At 38.9% G+C, this 24045-nt stretch overlaps 1 protein-coding gene across 1 annotated transcript; it reads right to left on the bottom strand.

Annotated features, from left to right (window-relative positions):
- Positions 1-1443: 1443 nt before the first annotated feature.
- Positions 1444-21316, bottom strand: TASL (TLR adaptor interacting with endolysosomal SLC15A4). Its single transcript, XM_012448864.2, has 3 exons — positions 21057-21316; positions 20175-20286; positions 1444-4102 (listed from the first exon to the last, which is right to left on the bottom strand). Exon 3 carries the CDS (start codon positions 4099-4101, stop codon positions 3205-3207), a length of 897 nt encoding a protein of 298 aa, XP_012304287.1. The 5' UTR covers position 4102; positions 20175-20286; positions 21057-21316; the 3' UTR covers positions 1444-3204.
- Positions 21317-24045: the final 2729 nt, after the last annotated feature.

The raw sequence follows: 24045 nt of genomic DNA, 5'->3' as shown, positions 1-24045 counted from the left end.
GTAAGTTTTCAGAGAGCAGAGGCCTACTCCTGTGTGTGTACACACACATATGTCTTCCCTCCATATGCTTAATACACAGTGCTCCAACCCAAAAATCAAAACAAAACAAAATAAAAATACAACTTCAAATAAATATTCATTGAAAAAAATGAACCAGTCTACTTTGTAACAAATTATTTCTTGGGAAGCAAAGGAAAATAACCATACATTCTATTATACTATTTACTAATCTGCTATAATAAATTAATCTCATTTATTCCGTTAGTTTATGCCTTGAGAAAACCTCAATAGCACTTTTTTCTAGTCAGAATTATCTGATTTTGATATTGATAGTCTTTTACTTCAACCACCAAATGCAGTAGCCAACATGACCAAAATGTATTCATAGGTTTAACAAATATGAAATCGTTGCCTACTATGTGCAAGTAATGTTTGGGATGTGGAAAAGCATGTGGATAAATCAAAGCTCATGTTCTGGGCAGGGGGATATACAAATAAATAGTATATCAAGCAAAACACTAAAACGAAAAGATGAGATAACATTAAGAGATTAATAAGTTGACTCCATTTGGAGCAGAAAAAATCTTTAATGAGACAAATAGAGTGATGAACAGAAAGAGCAGGTGATAGTGGTTAAGAATCAGCACTTTCAAGTTAAATGGAACTGAACTCAAATCCAGTTCCACCATCTACTGTGTGCCCTTGGGCAAATTATTAAATTTTCCTGAGCCCAGCTGGTTTATTCATAAAATGGGGATAATAATAGACATTCCCCCTCATAAGGTTATTATAAGAATCATATAAGATAATTCATGTAAAATTCTTAAAATGGTGCTAAACACAGAGCAAGCAATTAATACACTGCAGTTATTATTGTGATAGATTTAAAACAGTGAAACACATTTCCAAATAATTATTTCAAAACCATATTTCCTTACACAACAGTATAAATTGTGAAAAAACATATATCCAAAAATATATATATTCATTCACTCTACAAATACTGTGAAATGTAGGGGATTGCTCCATCCAGATTGCTCTTTTGGGGTGAGGAGCTCATTCCCTCAGTAGCTGCTTGGAATCTGGCTGCCAAAGACACAGTTGATTCCTACTTTGGGGATTGCCCTCCACTGAGCTGTCTTGGCTAAGGTTACACCCCGCTCCTGGTAGATGCTGGAGTATAAAAGCTGACCCTCTTATTTTCATTTGTATCCATTTTGAAGGGTCACCCTAGCTCCAGGGCTCCCTGTGAAATGGACGAAGGCCTCTGTGGAAATTTCTTCTGCTTCCTTTATTCCATCACAGACGTTGTTCCCAAGACCACTCCTCAAGAAACTTACTCACCAATTTCCATCTCAGAGTCCACCTCTCTAGCGAACCTGAATTAAGCCAAGCAACCACTACATGGACAACACGTTTCTGTTAGGTAGGGTTGGCAAAGTTCTGTCACGGACCAGGCAGTAAGGGTTTTAGGCTTTGGTAAGCCATATTCTCTATCACTTCTACTCAACTCTACCATTCTAGTGTGAAAGCAGCCAGAGACAACACATAAATAAACGGACACTGCTGTGTTCCAATAAAACTTTATTTTACGAACACTGAATTTGAATTTTATGTAATTTTCACACATTACAAAATACCGTTGTTATTTTGCTTTTGTGTTTTTTTTTTTCAACCATTTGAAAATTGGAAAAACCATTCTTTGCTTGTGGGAGTTCAAAAACAGGCAGCAGGCTAGATCCGGCCAATGGGCCATAGTTTGCCAACCCCTGAGCCAAAGGAAAGATGTGATGCAGAGCAGTGAAGCCCTCGGGAAGCTACTATTGTAGTGAATGAGTTTACAGAATTTGATATCATGGGACCCTACGGCTTGTAACCTTGTTCCAAGGATATGGAAGACCCCTTCCTGGCTCTAGGTCAGGAGGGCATAATAGGCCATAGTTTGCCAACTCCTGAGCCAAAGGAAAGATGTGATGCAGAGCAGTGAAGCCCTCAGGAAGCTACTATTGTAGTGAATGAGTTTACAGAATTTGATATCATGGGACCCTACGGCTTGTAACCTTGTTCCAAGGATATGGAAGACCCCTTCCTGGCTCCAGGTCAGGAGGGCATAAAGAAAAGGAAGTGGAACAAAAGGGAAACAATAAGATTCGTAATTTCTTTTCTTTCTTTCTTTCTTTTAAGACGAAGTTTCGCTCTCGTCACCTAGGCTGGAGTACAACGGCGTGATCTCGGCTCATTGCAACCTCTGTCTCCCTGGTTCAAGCGATTCTCCTGCCTCAGCCTCTCAGGTAACTGGGATTACAGGTGCCTGCCACCACACCCAGCTGATTTTTGTATTTTTAGTAGAGACGGGGTTTTACCACGTTGGCCAGGCTGGTCTTGAACTCCTGACCTCAGGTGATCCACCTGTCTGAGCCTCCCAAAGTGCTGGAATCACAGGCATGAGCCTGGCCTCATAATTTCTTTTGAAGCTTAATACCAAGAAAATCATACCCAGCAAAATAACACTAAATGGTTTAGTGCTGTGTGGTGTTTTTCATTTAGACAACTTCATCTCTACCAGGAAACAGAAGTAGGAGATTTGAGCGGCTGTTTTGTGGCTGTGTCTATAACTAAGTAACCATTCAAAAATACAAACACAATTATAATTTCTTACAGTTTTAATATTTACAAAGAATATACCTTTAAAGGATCTGATACAGAATAGACAAAGGAGATATAAACATATATTTTGAAAACTGTTTGGTCCTGTCTTTCTACCCAAATATAGCAGCTTTCTACAGTCCATTTCCCTCAAGAAGAAACAAGTTAGAGGAATTTATTTGGGTAACAAATATGTTCTTAGCTCTTTACCCTGAAACCTTTTGGCTTTTTGGTTTCATCTCATTTGGCTATCTTCTTTTTCAATTCCTATGTTTCTTCAAATGAACTCACCTTTTCTTTCTTGACTATTTTTATTTTTGCTTCCTTGCTGTACACACCTCTCTTTGAAATAATTCCTTATGGCTCCTCTTACCGTATTCCTTCATCAAGTGTAATATTATGAGATTCTCCCGTGATTCACACATGACTTCCAGCTGACCTTTACTTCTCTAGCCCTTAACTCCCCTTCACCACTCTCTCCTGCACATCCTCAGAATAAATGAATAAAGTGTTGCTTCGTGTTTAAGTAAATGAGACACAGTAATGGAAGCATCCTCTCTATGGATTTACATTGCTATACTGAGAAATACGGAGACTAGGAGTGCTGATTTCAGTTGACATCATTTGCAATAGACGGCCAAAGACTATATCTCTGGCTTTTGAGGTCTCCAGGTTCTTCTCTCTAGACACTTGAAGACTGATTTGGTCTACACTTGTCATGATGAGTTCAGACGCCAGAATCTGGGTAGGAGAACTGTCATGAAACACGGTGTCCATAATGTACTGTTTATATAACTCCTCAACCTTCTCCTCCAGGTACTCATTCAGCACTGCATTAGAAATAGGCTTCTGCATTTGCAAGCTGCTTTTCTCTTTGATGCTTGTTATTCTCCAGTAGGATGAGTACCGCTGGATAGGTTTTTGGGGAAAGTCACTGGGCTGCGTAGAAATGGAATCCTCCATGGGTAAAGGAATCTCAGAGGACTTCAGCAAAGGGCCATATTCAAAACTGCTCTCAGAGGGAAAATCTGTTGTCACTGAATTAATGGCCATCACCTGGCCCCCTGCAATATGTAAGTCATTGTAATTCTTGCAAATACTTTTGCAAGAAGATGGAACCAAGTAGGTCTCTCTGCTGGCATCTCTACATATTTCAACTGCAGCCAAGTTTGGGCTTTCAAACACAGGATTGGGGTTTGTCTGCAGCACTGTGACTCTCTGACTTCTGCTATGTTGGCTCTCTCTTGAATGCACTGAAGAGATAAACTTGCCAGATGATTTGCAGCTCACGTAGAGACTTCTGACTTGTGTTTCATCCACAGAGGAATAGGAAAGAGTAGCAACAGAATTTGATTCCTCTTCCTTTTCCTCAGCCACCTGCTCATTATAAGAGGCACAACTCCAGTGGATGTCATTCCAGTACTCAAGTCCACTGAGATACCCTTCTGACAGCATTCTGGAAAGAGAATCGATGAGTAAGAATGGAGAAAAAGAACACTGAAATTTTAGAAGTTGGCACTTGATATATCAAAAATAAGAACAATGAATAAATTCACTTCATTTATTCACCAAGCTCTTACTAATTCTGTGCCTACTGTGTACCAGGAGTATGGCATGTGCTAAGGATATAAAAATGAAAAGGACACAGTTTCATCCTTCAGGAAGTTCCCCACTGTAGGAAAAATAATAAAGATACAAACAATTCCAATATTATATCACTGAGGAATATAATAGTGATAGGTGCAAATGAAGTACGGCGGGGGGGGGGGGGGTCCCTAAGTTAGCCTAGGGTGAAGGAGAAGAAGTCACAGGATGTGTCATAGGGAAGGTGACATTTCAGCTGAATGCTAAAGAGTAACTTAGGAGTTCTAGCCATAGGAACAGAGTTATAAGAGAATATGGTGGCATGACCTATTCACCCATACAAAGAAGCTGAGCACAAGCAGAAGACATTGAGAAAATCAGCTGAAATTGGATTGTGAAGAGCCTTGGCTGTCAGGCAAAAACATTTACATTCTGCCTCATAGGAAATGAACAGTGATCTAAAAGTTGCAGATTGGAGAGAATCGTGGCTGGTGACTTACGAGCAAACCAATGAGAAAATTTGTGGCAAATTCTACTGAAAATAAGTGCTGTGTCTTACTTGATTTGTATTGGATCCCTGGGAGCTAACACAGTTATTGGCATTTCTACTGAGATTCAAAAGATATTTGTTAATTTGAGCTGAAGAATTTTCAACAATAACATGGTATGAAATTAATTCATGCTCAACACATCATGAAGAACCACAAAGCCTACCCTGCCTTTGTATCCCAGAATGAATTTCTTTCTCTATCCCTCCCCCTTCTCAGAATACATCCTGAAAATGTCTCTGTATCTAACTGATGTGTTTACCTCCTAGTTACCAAGGAGCTTTCCTGACCATGGACTTTCCCTACATCTGCCTCCCCATCCCCACCCCCAGCAATTGTTACTGGTCTGGAGTGGCTAGAACAGGCTAGAAACCAGCAGCTGCAGTTTCTAAAAACAGAACACACTGGCATTCCTGGCACTGGGGCAAGAGCCAACAGCAAGGAAAACTGGTCCTCTTGGGCCTCAGGAGCTAGGCTTCTGAAACAGACCTGTCAACTTGAGCCTGAAATTGAAACGTCAAATAAGAAAAGGAAGATTATTTAAAAGGACCATACATAAAGGTCCTTTTAAATTTTTTTAACATCTCTTTTTACATTAATGTAATTATTGTTTCCCAGGTAAATAAAATGTTTCCCTTTTAAAAAAAAATGTATAAGGGTAAGATTGTAAATGTTTATTTTCACTTTTGGAACTATTCCTGGTTTATTTAGCGAATCTCAATTTTTTTAATATTTACTACATTCTGGGCACAGTTATGTACCATAAAGATACTAAGCTAAAGGTCTTCAACAAACCATGAAGTAATCACTGGATGCGGAACACACTTATAAAAATAAAATTTTTAAAAATTGCCCTTTCCTTAAAAATCTATGTGAAGTTCTGCCCTCAAATCTAATATCCAGGTGAAAAGGCCAAACTTACCTATATGGTAAGATAAGAAACAGAGAAAGAGTCTATCGTAAAGACCTAATAGGGATGCAGTTACTTCCTCTCCCTCAACACCCTACCCCCACCCAAGCTGTAGCTAGAGCATTCCACCTTCAAGGCCTCAGAATATCATTATAGAAAATCAGAGCAAAAATGATTGGTTGACTTTTTGAGTATCTAAATGGGCTTTAGAAATTCCTGGCAGAAATAATCGTTTGGGAGAAATGACTTTTGAGAAACCATAACCTGCGCTTTCACACCTCAGAATCTAAAACCCGAAGGACTTAAGGCATAATATTTATGCACTAATAATAAACTTAAGTAGACTGAGTCCCCCTTGGAGAGAAAAAGTATGTCTCCAGAGAGATTTGGGAGCCAAGAGTAGACAAGTTTGCAAAATTATCTCATGCCCAGCATGGTGCAGGAGCAGAAGGAGAGACAGCCACATGGATCACCTGGGCAGGCCGGCATGAGGCTGCCTCATTAAGTCTGCTCATCAGCATGCTGCTGAGAGCCTGAAATCCTGGAGAAGACCTAGAGTTGAGATGGAAAGATTGCAGACATGATCTCCATAGACTACAAACCAGGGACCAGATGAATGATAAGTTGCCATGGATACCATTATGGCTGCATGATGACAACCAAAGATATCCCCCACCCACTCCCATCCTCAGCTGACCCTATGGTTTTATATAAACAACCTAAAACTTAGAGGCACATCCAAGGAGGAGGGAGCCCTGAAGTGACTGAGGAAATCCTGATTGACAGTGAGTACTTTCCCACCACTCTGGAGAACAAACGTGAGCTCAAAAAAGAATCCAATTGAGGTTGAAGAAAGCAGGCATCCCTAGGAAAGACAGCAGAATAGGCACATGCATGTATTTTTTCTTCTTTCCAAACTTCACCAAAACAATAAATGGTTTTTTAAACGATAGAATCCACACACAAAAAAAGAACAGGAGAAGAAACCAGCACAATAACAGGGAAGCAGGAGATTGAGGAGTTAATGACTTAGGGGACCTGAGAAAACTGAATCTTACAAGAGCCGTGGTGATACGGTTTGGCTGTGTCCTCACCTAAAGCTCATCTTGAATTGTAGTTCCCACGTGTCACTGGAGGGACCAGGTGGAGATAATTGAATCATGATGTGGTTCCCTCGTCCTGTTCTCCTGATAGTGAGTTAGTTCTCACGAGATCCAATGGTTTTATAAGGGGTTTTCCCCTTCTCTGGGCACTCATTCTCATGCTGCCCTGTGAGGAGTTGCCTTACCACCGTGATTGTGTTTCCTGAGGCCTCCTCAGCCCTGTGGAACTGACTCAATTAAACCCCTTCCCTTTATAAATTACCCAGTCTCAGGCAGTTCTTTACAGCAACATGAGAATGGACTAATACACATGGGAAAAGCCAAGAACCAATCTGATTTAAATTCCTCTATATGTTGAGGAATTGGTGGTACCACATACCTTTTTGGAGTGAGAGTAAAGGGGATATATCTGAAGTAAGAAAGACTGAAAGTCTATTTAAAGGGCAGTCAGAAACCCAGATCATCTTTCATACCTGGCCATGCAGCCGGGTGACATTCCCCATCCTTAACTCCAAAGAAAAACTTGAAATGTAGTCTCTGAAGAGTGAAACAGAGGGTCTCTGGAGTAGGGAATACCAGCTGAGGGTAGAATTACTGAATTGATAATAGATCAATTAACTAAACATACGCATATTTTTGCTGAGATCCATGACCTCTTTCCCCTTACTCAGTTCCAAGAATGCTGGCAAGAAGAGTATTCACCTTCTGGGCAGGATATTGGGAAGAACGTTTTGGTGAATCTGACTTGTCTGAGAAGAAGAGAAACTGACATTAGAGGTTCCCCAACTCAACAGGCAACCAGATCATCCTTTATTTAAGCCCACAATTAACAGAGCTTATTGAGATTTTTAAGGATCTTTATCCTTAAATATGAGTTTAAAACTCATACTTTTTCTCTCCAAGAGGGACTCCTTAAAACCTCTCAGGAAAGGTCTGATATAAGAAAGACCAAAATAGTCATTTGGAGGAAACACACTTAGAGCAGGGTGAAGGAGGTGGCCGATTCTATCATCAATATTCTTAAAAAGTTAAGGCAAATTATTATTTTGAAAGCAGAACAAAATTACAAGATGGAAAAAAAAATTAGAGAGGACCAGTCCAGGAGATCTATTATCTGAATAATAGGATGTTCAGAAAGAGAAACCAGAGAAAATAGGGGAAAAGTTCAAAGACACAATTTAAGAATATTTCCCAGAATGGAAGGACATAAGTTATCAAATTAGTGAGTGAAAATAGACCTATACCTCCTTTCATGAATGTGAAATGATAGAATACTTTGGACAAAAAGAAGTTCCTATAGGCTTCTAGAATGAAAAAAAAAGTCACAAAAAACCGAGAACCAGAATCTTCAGACTTCTCAACAGCAACATAAGAAACCATAAGACAATGAAAAAATGTCTAAAAATTCAGAATTTTCATTCTACTAGTTATTTTCAACCTAGAATTTTATGACCAAGTTATCAATTATGAGGATAGAATAAAGATACTTTTAGGTTATAAGTCTCAAATAACTGATTTTCCAAGCACCTTTCTCAGAAAGTCAATAGAATATGTGCTCCACTGAAAGGGGTAAGTAAAACAATAAAATGGAAACAAAGAATATAGGAAACAGGAAATCCAGCACAAGAGAGAAGCAAACAGCCCTTAAACTAGGATAGCCTGAGCCCTCGTTCTGAACTCTGCAATTGTAAAGGGTCCCACTATGGCCTTCCTTTAGTTGCACCTCTTCCAACAGTGAAAGGAGTTCTAGAGTCCAACATGATGGGAGGCCACCCATCCTCTATACTGATGCCTTCTAACTCACACTCCTGGTATTCAGGACCTCACAATTCCCTGCTCAGATTGCAGACCCAGTTACAGAGCCTGCACAGGCTATTCCACAGATCCATCATGATTAGGGCGGACTTAGGGGGACTGAACATGCACACACCCCTAGACCCAAAAGATGATGAAGAGATGGTTTTTAGCTAGGGCCGTAGACAGAGCTTAGGTGTATGGACTGAATGTAAAGGGTAGCCAGGACTTGGAAAAGAAGACAGAAGGGCTGAAGACTGAGGCTCCCCATTTTTTGTCTTAGGCCTGGGAGTTGTGAATAGGAGACATCCCATGATGACAGTAAAAAGACATTCCAGGATGAAAGCTGCATATGTAACAGGTTTAAAAGGCAAGCAGGCTGATTAGAACAGATCGGAAGGCTCCTGAAGCTAAAGATAAAATGAAGACAACTGAAAAGATCTGACCATCATGAAATACAATTTATATAATTGGCTTCGAACTTTGGGGATAAATTAGAAAAGCTAAGCGCATGAAAAATCTAGACCAGCACTGTCCAACAGAGCTTTCCGGGATGATGTAATGATCTATATCTGTGTTGTCCAAAATGGCAGCCAATAGCCACATGTAGTTATTGGGCACTTGTAATATGGCTAAGGCAACTCAATTTTTAATTTCATTTCATTTTAATTAATTTTAATTGCCACATGACTACACTATGGGACAGCAAAGACTTAGAAAATTGTGAAGGTGACATTGTAAAATGTTTAAATACTAAAGACTGCTAATTATAATTGCAGTTTTGTTTTTCTTTTTTCTTTTTTTTTTTTTTTTTTTGGTTTGTTTATTTGAGACAGTCTCACTCTTTTGCCCAGGCTGGAATGAAGTGGTGTGATCTTGGCTCACTGCAACCTCCACCTCGTGGGTTCAACTGATTCTCATGCCTCAGCCTCCCAAGTAGCTGGGACCACAGATGCGCACCACCACTCCCAGCTAATTTTTGTATTTTTAGTAGAGACGAGGTTTCACTATGTTGGCCAGGATGGTCTCGAACTCCCGACCTTAAGTGATCCGCCTGCCTTGGTCTCCCAAAGTCCTGGGATTACAGGTGTGAGCCACTGCACCCGGCCTATAATTGCAATTTAAAGTTCATTGGTTGATTGATGTCATATCATACTATGACAGTTATTTTTTGCATACTAAAGTAACATCTGAGTAACTTGTTTCTGTGTTCCTTTCAAGGGATGTCAGAAAGGAGCTATCAAAAGATGGTAAACCAGGCCAGGCGCAGTGGCTCAAGCCTGTAAGCCCAGCACTCTGGGAAACCAAAGTGGGCAGATCACCTGAGGTCAGGAGTTCGAGACCAGCCTGGCCAACATAGTGAAACCTCGTGTCTACTGAAAATACAAAAATGAGCTGGGTGTGGTGGCACATGCCTGTAATCCCACCTACTCAGAAGGCTGAGGCAGGAGAATCGTTTGAACACAGGAGGTGGAGGTTGCAGTGAGCGAAGATCTTGCTACTGCACTCCATCCTGGGTGGCAGAGTGAGACTCTGTCTCAAAAAAAAAAAAGTCAAAGTCAGAGCATAAATTGTTAGATGTTTGGTAATGAAATGGGACTAGAATACCTATTTGAGACTTTTTTTGTCTGATTCATTATTTTGAAACAAGGATGATACAGAGTTTCTTTTAAAGTTTTTCAAATGCCTCTATTTGGAGAAGTCTAGAATGCCTGTGTGAATTGTTCAAAGAAAAATTGTAAAGATAGTTTCATTTTAATTGTGCGTTCTCTTAGGTCATCTCTGAGGTGACAAAAGTGCTATCCAATAGAACTTCTTGAAGTGATGAAAATGTCCGATATCTGTGCTTTCCAATATGATAGCCAATAGCCGCTTAAAATGTGGGTACTGTGACTGAAATTTTAATTTGATTTAAATCTAATTTAATTTAAATAACCACATTTGGCTAGTAGCTGCCATATAGACATCACAGATCTAGACAATTATAACCTCAAATCATAATTTTAAAAGTTGTGTAGCAGTAAAGCCAGGGACAGTGGCTCATGCCTGCAATCCAAGCACTTTGGGAGGCTGAAGCAGGAGGGTCACTTGAACCAAGGAGTTTGAGACCAGCCTGGGCAATATAGGGAGATCCTATCTCTACAAGAAATTTAAAAATTAGCCAGGCATAGTGTTCCCAGCTACCTGGGAGGCTGAGGTGGGAGGACGGCTTAAGCCCAGAAGTTCGAGGCAGCAGTGAGCTGTGATTGTGCCACTGTACTCCAGCCTGGGTAACAGAGGGAGACTCTGTCTCAAAAAAAAAAAAAAAAAAAAAAAAAAAAAGTTGGGTGTTGCAAAAAAAAAACAAAGCAAAACAAAACAAAAAAAATCCCATGGTCTACTACATGGCTGAGTTATAAATAGCTTTCATATAGTCATGATGATATAGCACATGATAATATAAAGCACTGAAAATGGAGCTACCTTAACTTAACTTATAACCACAGGGTGACCATAAAGTCAGTATACAAAGATAAAATATTTTTATCATATATAGCAGAATATTATGTATGTATAACATACTATTTTGTCACATGTAGCACAGTGATACCAATAAAAATCATCCCAGGCATTTGCCTGTGAGTCCAGACTAGGCGGCCACTCCATATAGTGAGAGGAAAGGGACGGAGTTGTATATACTTGGTGGAGCCAGGGGAGGAAGGATAGCTAAATCCTCCTCCTCATGATGACAAGTCAAGAAATAATGCCCCAAACTGAAAAATCCAAAAGTTGCAACACAAGCATGCTATTTAAAGAAATGATGGTAAATACCAAGTAATTGGTTAAGGGAGATGAAAGTAGTTGCTTCCGGAAAAGGTGGCAAGGACGGCAGTTTCTCATAACAAACTTCTCAGAATTATTTGACCCAAATTATGTGCAAGTATAACTGTGATTAAATTTTTAATTAAAATAAAAACTAAAGATAAATATTTTAAAGTAACTAAGGGCCGGGTGCGGTGGCTCACACCTGTAATTCTAGCACTTTAGGAGGCCAAGGTGGGCAGATCACTTGAGGTCAAGAGTTCAAGACCAGCCTGGCCAACATGGTGAAACCCCATCTCTACTAAAGAACACAAAAATTAGCTGGGGGTAGTGGCAGGTGCCTGTAATACCAACTACTCAGGATGATGAGGCAGGAGAATCACCTGAACTGGGGAGGCAGAGGTTGCAGTGAGTCGAGATAGCGCACTCCAGCCTGGCTGACAGAGCGAGACTCTGTCTTAAATAAATAAATAAATAAATAAATAGTAACTAAGGGGGTAGGGGGAAAGCAGATGGCATTTCCTGCGCAGCTGTTTGTGGTTAAAGATAATGCATCTTCTAAGGGTGAAGAAGAGAGAGACATGACTGTGTGAAAGGTTAACATTAATTTGGTCCTACAGACAGAAAGGATTCAGATGGGCAATGAGAAGAGGGAAAATGCAGACAGAGAGAGAAGGGCAACACATGTGAAGAGGTTTGTGTTGTCAATTTCATATGGATCAGAAACAGACACCAATGTAGGTGGGGTACAAGCGTTGTTTGTAAGTGTCGTGCTAACCTAAGAGCCTTTCTTGAAATGCCCCAGTTTGCCAAATCCCCCCTTTAGGACCCCTTATCCCAATTCAGACATACCCCAAGTGTCCCACTGTTTATCTTATTTCTCTTCGTATTAAACAATCAGCCCTAATGAGGTCTTTCATTGTATGCGGATGAGGTTTATAAGTACTCCAGATAATCTCCACACTCCTTCATAACAATGAAGGAAAAGGGCCTAGAATTTTATTTTGAGTACAGTAATGGGGCCCTTTTCCTATTTGTTGTCAACTGAGAGGTTTGTTGGTATCTTAATACCAGCAGAGTAAGAACCCTATCATTCTGATGTGTAGGGCCCAAGATATACCAGTAAAGTGGTGGATCCAATGATGGAAAAGCAGAAAGTACATCCCGGTTTCTAGGGATGGACACGTCCCCAGCAAAAGGAAAAGATTGCTGGGAAGGAGGAGTGGGAGGTAAGTTCAGGCCAGGGAGGTAAGTTGGGACATGCAAGACTGAGTATATTTGATTTATCCTATAGACAATACAACATTCTGGCAGGTAAGGAAGTTGATTCACTGCATTATGCAATATAGCAGTAAAGTGCAAAATTTATTTCAGCAGAGTGAGATTGGTGTTAAGGACCCAAGTTAGGAGGCTGCTGGATTCATCCCAGCCTGAGATGACCAGGACAGGAGCCAGGAGGGAGGTAGGAGAAAAGAAAGAGAAGGAATGAATTTGAGAGAGCAAGACTCCCAGACATGGAAGTGAAGGAGAGAGAGGAGCCAAAAGTAACTCTGAGTGTGGGTATGCAGGGGAAATGGCACCACCATTGACCAAAATGGGAAGATCAGGAGGAGGAGCTGGGAAGGAAGCAATGGGTTTAGCTTAGCTCTTCTTGAGCCTAATGAGAGACAGACTGTCTGGGTGCAAGTGTGTAATTGTCCATTGGAGATTCAGGTACGCAGCCCATTAGAGAAGTTATTTAAAGTCCCAGTGAAGTCACCTTCCACTTGCAGGCAATAGGAACTTATACTGGGGGCTTGAGGAGCTTTCTAGTGTTTGGAACTACTTCTGTGGGGGGCCCACCTGGAACAGTACAAGGAGGTAGGAGCAGCAGCAAGGGCTTTATAAAGACTACAAGAGCTTTGAATGCATTAAACAAGTCACATTTAAAAAATCTACGCTCAAAGGTAAAATTTAATTTTATACTCATTCAGGCAATATATATATATACGTGGTGTATATATTACCTAAAACATCTCATCTGCAAAAGTCTTCTGGTGTCCTTTCCTTCACACTTAACAAATCATGGAGAATTGTATATATTTTATAAAATATATATGTGTGTGTGCATAAACACACACACACATATATGTATGAAGAACGAGAGAAGGAGAAAGAGAGAGAGAGAGACAGAGACAGAGAGCATGCACTAGTATTTAAGAGACCAGAGTTCTAGCTGTGATATTGTCACTAGCGCTGGTTTTAGTTTAGTTAATGCCAAATCTGTAAAATCACTAACATAGTACTAGCTACATCCCAGATAATATTCTAAGTGCTTTTTGTGTACTAAATTAATTGATCATCACAAAAACTCATTATTATGCTCATTTTACAGATGACAGAATTGAGTAATGGGTCCAAAATCACCAGCAGTCAGGAAACAGAGCCCAAGTTCATGTTCTTAACCTCTCAGAGACTCAACTTCTCATCTGTAAATTGAGAATGTGGGATTAAATTATGTCTAGAGTACCATCAAACTTTAAATTTGAATGAGATTATGAAGAGTTAAGTAAGCATTAATCGGAACCAAAATTAATTTCTGAAAATTAGCAGCAGAGGGCAGCAGAGAGCACATAAGGAGGCTTTTAAAAGACCTTTCTAACGCTATGCAGAGTAATAATACATAAAACTTATGAATAAAAACACATATATTATCACACTTAATATTCATAGTTACTTTAATTTCCTAGTTTAGGCCCTTTGTTTCAATTCATCTTCCACTTTAATGCACTTAAAAGGGCCCATTCAAGGCCGGGCGCAATAGCTGACGCCTGTAATCCCAGCACTTTCAGAGGCCGAGGCGGGCAGATCACCTGAGGTCGGGAGTTTGAGACCAGCCTGACCAACATGGAGAAACCCTGTTTTTACTAAAAATTCAAAATTAGCCGGGCCTGGTGGCGAATGCCTATATTCTCAGCTACTTGGGAGGCTGAGGCAGGAGAATTGCCTGAACCCGAGAGGCTGAGATTGTGGTGAGCTGAGATCACACCATTGCACTCCAGCCTGGGCAACAAGAGTGAAACTCTGTCTCAAAAAAAAAGGGAGGCAGGAGCATTAAGCAGGATACGGTGGCTCACGCCTGTAATCTCAACACTTTGGGAGGCCAAGGCAGGCAGATCGCCTGAGGTCAGGAGTTCGAGACCAGCCTGGCCAACATGGTGAAACCCTGTCTTTACTAAAAATACAAAAAATTATCTGGGCGTGGTGGCAAGTGCTTGTAATCCCAGCTACTCAGTAGGCTGAAGCAGGAGAATCACTGGAACATGGGCAGCAGAGGTTGCAGTGAGCAGAGATTGGGCCACTGCCCTCCAGCCAGGGAGATAGAGCAAGAGTATGTCTCAAAAAACAGAGAGGGGCCCATTACTGCATCCTTTAATGCACTGCTAGAATAAAGACAGCATTGCACATCACAATATCCTAAAATTTTAGACTAGAGAAATCAAGAAAAGTTAATTGGGTTTATTTTGACTGCTTGTTGGCATTTTTCTTAATAATTTTCATTATTTTTGAAATTCTAATAAGATATCACTGGATCTCTTCAAAGGTATATAAAAGATACACTTCAAACAAATGTTAACATATTTGTTAGACTTGATTTCATCTGAGATACCAAAATTTTACCCAATGGATGACTTCAATTGTTCAATGATATTTTTTGTCACTTGAATTCTTGTTTCTCATCTTAGAGAAGCTAACTAAATAAAGCTACATATATATAAAGCTATATATATTATATATATTTTAAATATATATATATATATAATGTATAAAATTCTGTCTGATTGGCTAAGTGTGAAGGAAAAGACACCTGAGAACATTTGCAGAGGAGATGTTCTAGGCAAATTTAGCCCACATTAATCATTACCAGATAGGGGAATGCCAAAATTAACCTTATGTGCAAATTCGCAACTTAGAAATATGTGCTAAAGTGCAGTGCCTTGTTAAATCATTTACTTGCTTTTCAGAAGAAACTGCGATGTAAGTTCTTCTTTCTAGACAAGCATTTACACAGTTTTCCAGAAAGCTGTTGCCATCACTTCTTCACACAGACACATTTTTTCCGATGTATTTTTTAAAAATTGACAGATAAAACTATATGAATTTCTCATGTATAATATGATATTTTGAAGTGTATATAGTGTGAAATGGCAAAATCTATCTAATTAACATATATTACTTCACAGTTATTTTTGTGGTGAGAATACTTATATATTCAGTTTCTCATCATTTCTCAAGAATATGATATGTCATCAACTACGGTCACCATGCTGTACAAGAGATCTTTTGAACTTATCCCTTCTATATAACTGTAATTTTGTATCCTTTGAGTATGCTGATCAAAGGACATTCTTTTAATTTACATCTAAACAACACAAGCATGGAGTCAAAGAGAAAACTTAAAGAGAGAAGAACTTTATAAGGGGAAACATTTAAAAAACCTAAGTTAGGGATCAGCAAACTTTTTTTATACAGGACCAGAGAGTTAATATTTTAGACTTTGCAAGTCATAGAAACTCTGTTGCAACCCTGCTAGCGTAACAGGAAAGTAATCATAGACAATATGTAAACAAATGACTGTGTCTGTGCTCCTACTAAAGTTTACAGAAACAGGCAGGGGGCCAATATGGTCCTGGGCTGTGGCTTGCCTACCCTTGACCTAAGTCAAAAAGCAGATGCAATAAATGGAATAGGCATCATAATAATGACAACTGTATGCCACGTGCTTTCCAGACATAGCCTCTAACCTCCCAACAACACTGCACGTTAAGTATTATCATCATCCAGATATGATAATATCCTTTTAAAATCTTTTAATTTTTTTGTTCTTTATCATAATCTATATTTTCCAAATAAGCAAACTGAGTTTTAGAAATGATAAATACCCTTCCAAGGTCACACAGCTACTAAGTACTTACAGGCAAGATTCAAGCCCAAGTTTATAAACTCCAAAGTGTGTGTTCTGTTCTTAGAACATATCACACTATTGTACAGTGAGCAGTTAATATCACGCAGTCATAATAACAAGTAATTAGTCCTTCCAGGAAAAGGGCACCAGCCCTGATTCCATGTAGTAACAACAGCACTTGCCAAATAAAATAAAGAAGGTGCAATGAAGAGCAGAAAGAAAGGCTCCAGGGGAAAGTCAGCACTCACCCCAATTTGTCCCAATTATGTATCAATGCTCATATATCTTTGAGGAATACAATTGCTTCATCCTCTGGGTTTTTTTTTTTGTGTGTGTGTGTGTGTGTGTGTTTTGAGATGGAGTCTCGCTCTGTCGCCAGGCTGGAGTGCAGTGGCACAATCTCAGCTCACTGTAACCTTGGCCTCCCGAGTTTAAGCAATTATCCTGCCTCTGCCTCCCTAGTAGCTGGGACTACAGGCATGCACCACCACGCCCAGCTAACTTTTGTATTTTTAGTAGAGACAGGGTTTCACCATGTTGGCCAGGCTGGTCTCAATTTCCTGACCTCATGATCCGCTCCCCTCAGCCTCCCAAAGTTCTGGGATTATAGGCGTGAGCCACCGTGCCCGGCCTTCTCTGGTTTTTTATTCTAACCATATGAACATTTTCCTAAACCATGTCTCCGCTATAGCCTGGCATCACCTCATCTTTAATATTACAACCATCTTCCACAGGGTTATTTAATATTACAGGCTGAACGTTGTAGCTCATGCCTGTAATCCCAGCACTTTGGGAGGCCAAGGTGGGTGGATAACCTGAGGTTAGAAGTTTGAGACCAGCCTGACCAATATGGTGAAACCTCGTCTCTACTAAAAATACAAAAGTTAGCTAGGTGTGGTAGCATGAACCTGTAATCCCAGCTACTCGGGAGGCTGAGACAGGAGAATTGCTTGAACCCAGGAGGCAGAGGTTCACTGAGCCATGATCACAACACTGCACTCCAGCCTGGGCGACAGAACAAGACTCCATCTCAAAAATTAGTAGTAATAATAATAATAATACAGATCCTCTGTTTAAATACAAACCACTTCCCATCATCTCAGGGATAAAGTCCATATAGTGTAGGCCTGTGTTTGTGCTCCTTGTCTGTCTTCCTAATCTCATCTCTGCCTGTTCCCCACAGGACCCAGGACCCCAGCCATGCTGATCCCTTCCCAGTTCACCCGAGCCCATGCCTAGCCCAGGGATTTGTGCATTTTTTGTTTTCTGTCCTGACAGTTCTGGTTCCCTATCCATCCTCTGGTCCACCACCCATAACCTTCAAGTCTCATCTCATATGTTAACATTTCAGAACCCTTGGCCATCTATTCAGAATCCTTGCATCTGAATTAGAAAAAGATTCTAGGTTCTTCTCTCCCCTATCTCAAGGTGTTCATCAGGATTGCATGAAACTTTAATAAAACAGAAAAGATAAATCACTGGAATAGTCTTTGGAAAGAAGGAAAAATTGACACAAGCAAAAGGAAAACAAGATTGAGGTTTGGTGGAGAGTGTGGGAATTTTCGATGATGAGGTGAAACAGATCCTGCCTCTTCAAGAACGTTTTGGAGGTGTGCGAACTAAGACACCCAAAGAGGCTGGATTGAGATGGACGCAAAAATTTCTGGTGGCCACACACAAATGGTGGCAATGGGATTGGACTGCTTTCCACCATCATGGGCTATAACATCTTGGAATTATAGACAAAAAAACATCTGTTATCTGCTGTTTCATGGAAGATCTTGAACCTAGCTAGCTGGGGTGCAGTTTGCTTTCTACCTGTCAACATGTCTGCTTATATAGATAATCTTTTAACAGTTTTGAAATAGTACATCTAAAGACACATCTTAGTTTAGTAAATCATGTCTCTCGACGGGCACTGAGATTTGTCTTGCTTTTCCACTATGTGTAATTATTGCTGCCTCTGTGAGTATTTCCACAGGTCAGATTTGGAGCAGCAAAATTACCGGATCAAAGCTATTGCCAAATTTCCTTTCAAGTAGCTTGGATCAATTTATTCTCTCACCAGCAATGCTTGAGATTTTTTTCATTGACATTTGTTAGCACATTATTATTTTTTTAATTTTCCAGTTAAATGAGCCAATTTATGTTTGTCCTCAAATTAGAAAGTGAACTATCTTGTTAAGATTATATGTAGGTCGTTTGTTATTTTTTAATACCTTCAAAACTCAAAAACCTGTATTTCGTTTCTTCACCTCTATATTATATTACCCTATAATATAAATTCTAAATCCCATAATTTCAATCTAAACTTTTTAAGACCTTATTGATTTGGGGGCCTTGCAGATAAATTGCTGAAAAATGATCACTGAAAAACTTGAATATTGTTTTGTTCATGATTTAATTATGATAATGTAACCAAATCTGTATTACATGTTCTATTTTTTTTTCAGTGAATAATGCAAGAACTTTATCTAAAACGAAAGGCCTCCCTGTATAAAATAGCATCTGCAGTTTCCTTACTCTTATCTGTAAAAATACCTGTTCTTTAGAGCTGGAAATAGTCACTTAATCACATACCTTAGATTATCTCCCTATTATTTCAACTTGTATTGAATTGATTGATGAATGCTCTAAAATATTGCTCAATAATATTTCAATTTCTGTTACAAATCATATAATTTGGGATTATCTATTCTTCTATCAAATAGGAAGTGATTCTTACCTAACAAATTAATTTCTGAAAGTGTAACTTGATGGCTAAGATAACACAATCATAAATTAAAATCCTCTTTTCTTCATATTAATATTACCAAGTAAATAAATAATTTTGTGTTTGGTTTTGCTTAGACTTTATGACCAAAGTTAACGGCTACTTCCAAAGACTATCTGATGTGTGAATTTTCTTACTTCAGAAGATGTGAACTTCCATGCAGAAATATTAGTAAATATATTTTTATCATAGTTTGGATTTTTCTTCATACTCCTTGATATATCACAAATTGAAAAATTAAACCTTATGGATTTTTTAATTACTTTCAACGTATTTAGATGCAAAATGAGAGCACTGAAAAAATAAGAAATCTATCATAATAGTATTATATTGATATTAAATTTCCTTGGTGTTATAATTGTTAATTATGTCAATTTTGCCAATTATCATTACCATTTACTTAATTGTAGGCATGACAGCTACAAATTTAATGCAAGATTCTTGACTGGATTCTGGATTTAGAAAAATAAAAAAGCTCTAAAGGACGTGTGGATAATTGGGAAAATTTGAATGTGCGTCTCATATTAGATAATAGTATTGGGTCAATATTATGTTTCTGTGGTGATGTAATTGTGTTACAGGAGACTGCCCTCATTTTTAGGAGATACATGCTCAAGAATTTAGGGGTGACATGTGTCCTAAAGTCAGCAACATACTTTGAACCCATCCTGGAAAAAAAACTGTGCATAAAACTGTGCATATGTGTATGTGTGTGTGTGTGTGTATATATATGGAAAAAGACAGGCAGAGAAAGTCAAAGCAAGAGAGAAAGTAAGTGCGGCAAAATGATACCACTGATTAACATACATGGTGGAAATATGCGTGTTCGTTGTAGTATTCTTTCAATTTTTATATAGATTTGAAATGTTTCTAAATAAAAATTGAGAGAGGAAATAACCATATTTAGTTAATGAAGGCATATTTACATTGTATAATATTTATTAAGAGCCTAGACAACATCTTATGTATCTGAAATAATCATTACATATGTGATGGGAAATGTTTCAGTGACTTCATATAAATACTTCAACCATCGCTTTGCTCTGAGATAATAGAATGAGTGTACTACCTTTCAATATCTCCAAAATTCCCCTTATTATACGGATGTTTGACACAGACTTCAAATACTCTTCAATCCTCCAGAAGCTTCTCAAGCTCAGAAACAACCTTCTCACACTGACCTATGGGAGAAAAGTTATAAAAATATCAACATAAATATTCTTTCCCAACCAGGTCTATATTTAAGCACAGATTCATATGCACAAGACAAAGAATATTCGAGCGAGCCTAAAGATAATTCAAACAAAAGTCCACCCGTACATGTGCTATCTTTAATACCAAAAGGGTGGCTTTCCCCAAATCGCCCAGATGAAAATCGAAAAGCATCTTCACTATAGATCGCATTCATTTTGACTACATCCTGCCACACAGAAAAACACTATCACAAGCTTGCTGAACTGAATAATTGAGAGTCAAACCCAATTGGAAAAGACTGTGATTGTGTTTGTCTCTAAAACTGCATCACCGTAACTGAATTCAAGAGCTGTGTTGTCCCTGCAAAATCCTCCTTAGGTTTTTAGGCCTTCTTTTAAAAATGCAGAAGCTAAACCACTGTAGCAATTAGTGAAAGAGGACTGCAAAAATCATACAATAAATATTTGAACAGACCAGTTAAAAATTTTAGGTAAAAAATATATGTATTTTAGAAACGTTAAAATGTGGACATAAGGAGGTAAGAAAAGGAAGTATTGGGCTTGATTTCTTTTTTTTTTTCGACTCCATGAATGATTGCTTAAACCTCCACTTGCCACTGATACGGTAAGCTAGAAAAGCATTTTAGATGTCATAAGAATGAATCTGCACTCCGGTGATAAAGGGCTAAGAAAGTGTGGAAGACAAATGACAAGAAATAATAGCAGAGTTGTAGGGCCCTTTGCCTTCTTTTTCTTACCTTCACTAACCAATCTGCTCATTCGATCCGGCAGAAACCCAGCAATTGACCAGAGAGATGAACAAGCCAGCCAGTGCTCTTCCGGAAATTTTCACAAGCCTTTCACAGATGAGACCAGGAGACTAAGCTGCTCATTACAAAGCCATTCTTTTTATAACTGATCCCATGGAAAAGGAGTTGTTTTCGCTCAAGTCTGATTTGTGCTCAAGAGGCAGTGGGAAGTCCCGGGAAGCGGAGAGGCGATAACTGACAAAGCCACATCAAGCCACAGAATGGTGTTTCTTCCCCTTTTTTTCAAAAATGAAACCTATCTATGAAACTGTCTCTTATTAAAATAGTTTATGGTTACATATTTTGTAAGAACCCTAGCAACAGAATTAAATTTTCTTTCTAGAACAGTAAATTATCTGGGATCCTTTGCCCCAAAGGCAGCCAATGTTAGAAAATTCTGTTTCATTACTAATTTATAATTTTTAAGAAGTATTATTTCTCAATGGTAGTTACAATTTTTAAAAATGTAAATGAAAAAAGTTTTCTCTCTCCAATTACCGAAGGTCAAAACAATAATACACTGTGTGGGCAAAGTTGTGAAGAAACAAGCACTCTCAAACACTATTGATGAGATTGCAAACATACTTAGAGAGCAATTTCCCAGTATCTATAAAATACAAATACTCATACCCTTTGACCCAACAATTCTATTTTTATAAATGTATCCAAGCTATATATTTGCACTTGTACACAAAGATTTATGTGAAAAGATATTTATTGCAGCATTGCTTGAGAAAGTAAATGACTAGAAAAATTGCATCCATAAATAAGATATTGGCCAAAAAAACAAGAATGCATGCATACTTAAAATCCTATGCAGGCTGGGCACAGTGGCTCACACCTATAATCCCAGCACTTTGGGAGGCTGAAGCAAGTGGATCACTTGAGGTCAGGAGTTCTAGATCAGCCTAGCTAACAAGGTGAAACACTGTATCTACTAAAAATATAAGAATTAGCTGGGCGTGGTGGCAGGCACCTGTAATCCCAGCTACTCAGAGGCTGAGGCATGAGAATCGCTTGAACCCAGGAGGTGGAGGTCACAGTGAGCCAAGGCCGCAGTGAGCAGAGATCGTGCCACTGCACTTTAGCCTGGGCGACAGAACAAGACTCTGTCAAAAAAAAAAAAAAATCCTATGCAGTTGTTAGAGTGAGGTGGTTTTATGTCTAACAATAAAAAAAGATCTCTAACATATATTGTTTAGCAAGAACTCATGTTCCAGTTTGTATTTTTAAGGAATACACACACACACACACACACACACACACACACACGCACGCACGTGCTTATGCTTATGTGATAGAATAGTTCCTTTTAAAATTTTTTATTTTAATGTTTGTGGGTATACAGTAGGTGTATATATTTATGGGGTATATGAGATGTTTTGATACATTCATATGATGCATAATAATTACATCATGAAAAATGAGGTATCCATCCCCTCAAGCATTTATCTTTTGTGTTACAAACAATCCAATTATACTTTTAGTTATATTAAAATGTAAAATAAAGTTATTATTTATTACAGTCCTCCTGTTGTGCTATTAAATATTCAGTCTTATTCATTCTTTCTAACTATTTTTTGTACCCATTAACCATCCCTACCTCCCCCCAGCTCCCCACTACCTTTCTCAGCCTCTGGAAACCATCCTTCTACTCCCTACGTCCATGAGTTCAATTGTTTTGATTTTTAGATCCCACAGATAAGTGAGAACATGTGATGTTTTTCTTTCTGTGCCTTGCTTATTTCACTTTAAGTAACGACCTTCAGGCCAGCTTCAGTGGCTCATGCGCTGTAATCCCAGCACTTTGAGAAGCCGAGGTGGGCGAATCACCTGAGGTCAGGGTTTCAAGACCAGCCTGAGCAACATGGAGAAACCCTGTCTCTACTAAAAATACAAAATTAGCTGGGCATGGGTAATCCCAGCTGCTCGGGAGGCTGAGACAGGAAAATCGCTTGAACCTGGGAGATGGAGGTTGCAGTAAGCCGAGATCGCGCCATTGTACTCCAGACTGGGCAACAAGAGCAAAACTCCGTCTCAAAAAAAAAACCATAATGACCTCCAGTTCCATTCATGTTGTTGCAAATGAGAGGATCTTATTCTTTTTTGTGACTGAATAGTACTCTATTGTGTGTAAGTACTGCATTTTTTTTTTCAGGAAACATAACTTAAATCCAGTTTAGAAGGCACGGTCTCATGTATGAGCCATAATAAGGACAGTTTCTCAACTAGTCCCGAATCTGGCTTGACCTACCATCAAAAGAAACACCAGACTCATTGCCCCATGGGCAGGTTCTGTTACAATGTAATCTTACAAAATCAGGTTCAAGAATGACCTCAGACATTTGTAGCTCATCAGGGATTTAGTTGTGATCAAGAGACAATAATAGCATCTTTAAGGCCAAACATTGATTTATTTCACTTTAGTGTAGCTTCAACCACATGATATACTTCAACCATGAGATACCATAGAGTACATCTTAACTACCTCCAGAAACACTTTATGGTGGGTTACCAAGAACTCATCTGGAAGTACAATGAAATAACCATTGTGGGTGATTCCATCTTCCTCAGGTTGTCTTAAGTCGCACTTACTGTTTTATTCAAAAACAATATGCAGAATTTTGATTAGGCCCACTCTTGATTTTGTCTCTTAAGTTACCCCTTTGATGGAAAAACCTCCTTTGCAGAAAAACAAAATTCTATAATGAAAAAGTGGGCACTATGTCAAGCTAGCCTACTATTTCTACTATTTCTCATTTGGTAAAACCTGATCATATAAAATCAGCTTTAAACAGCTTTTTCTCTACTGGCTACAATAAAATAGAATTACATCCCTTGTAGTTGAAATCTTGTAATTTTCTATTAATCTGCTGAATAGTAGGTAAAAGTTACTGCCTCGATATAGGTGCCTCTAAAATGGACATTATTCCTATTA

This window comes from Aotus nancymaae, unplaced genomic scaffold (genome assembly GCF_030222135.1).
Source record: "Aotus nancymaae isolate 86718 unplaced genomic scaffold, 86718_ANA_hifiasm-v0.15.2.pri h1tg000058l, whole genome shotgun sequence".
NCBI lineage: Eukaryota > Metazoa > Chordata > Mammalia > Primates > Aotidae > Aotus > Aotus nancymaae.
Note: the sequence above shows the minus strand (reverse complement) of the source record. Positions and strands in the feature narration are given on the sequence as shown.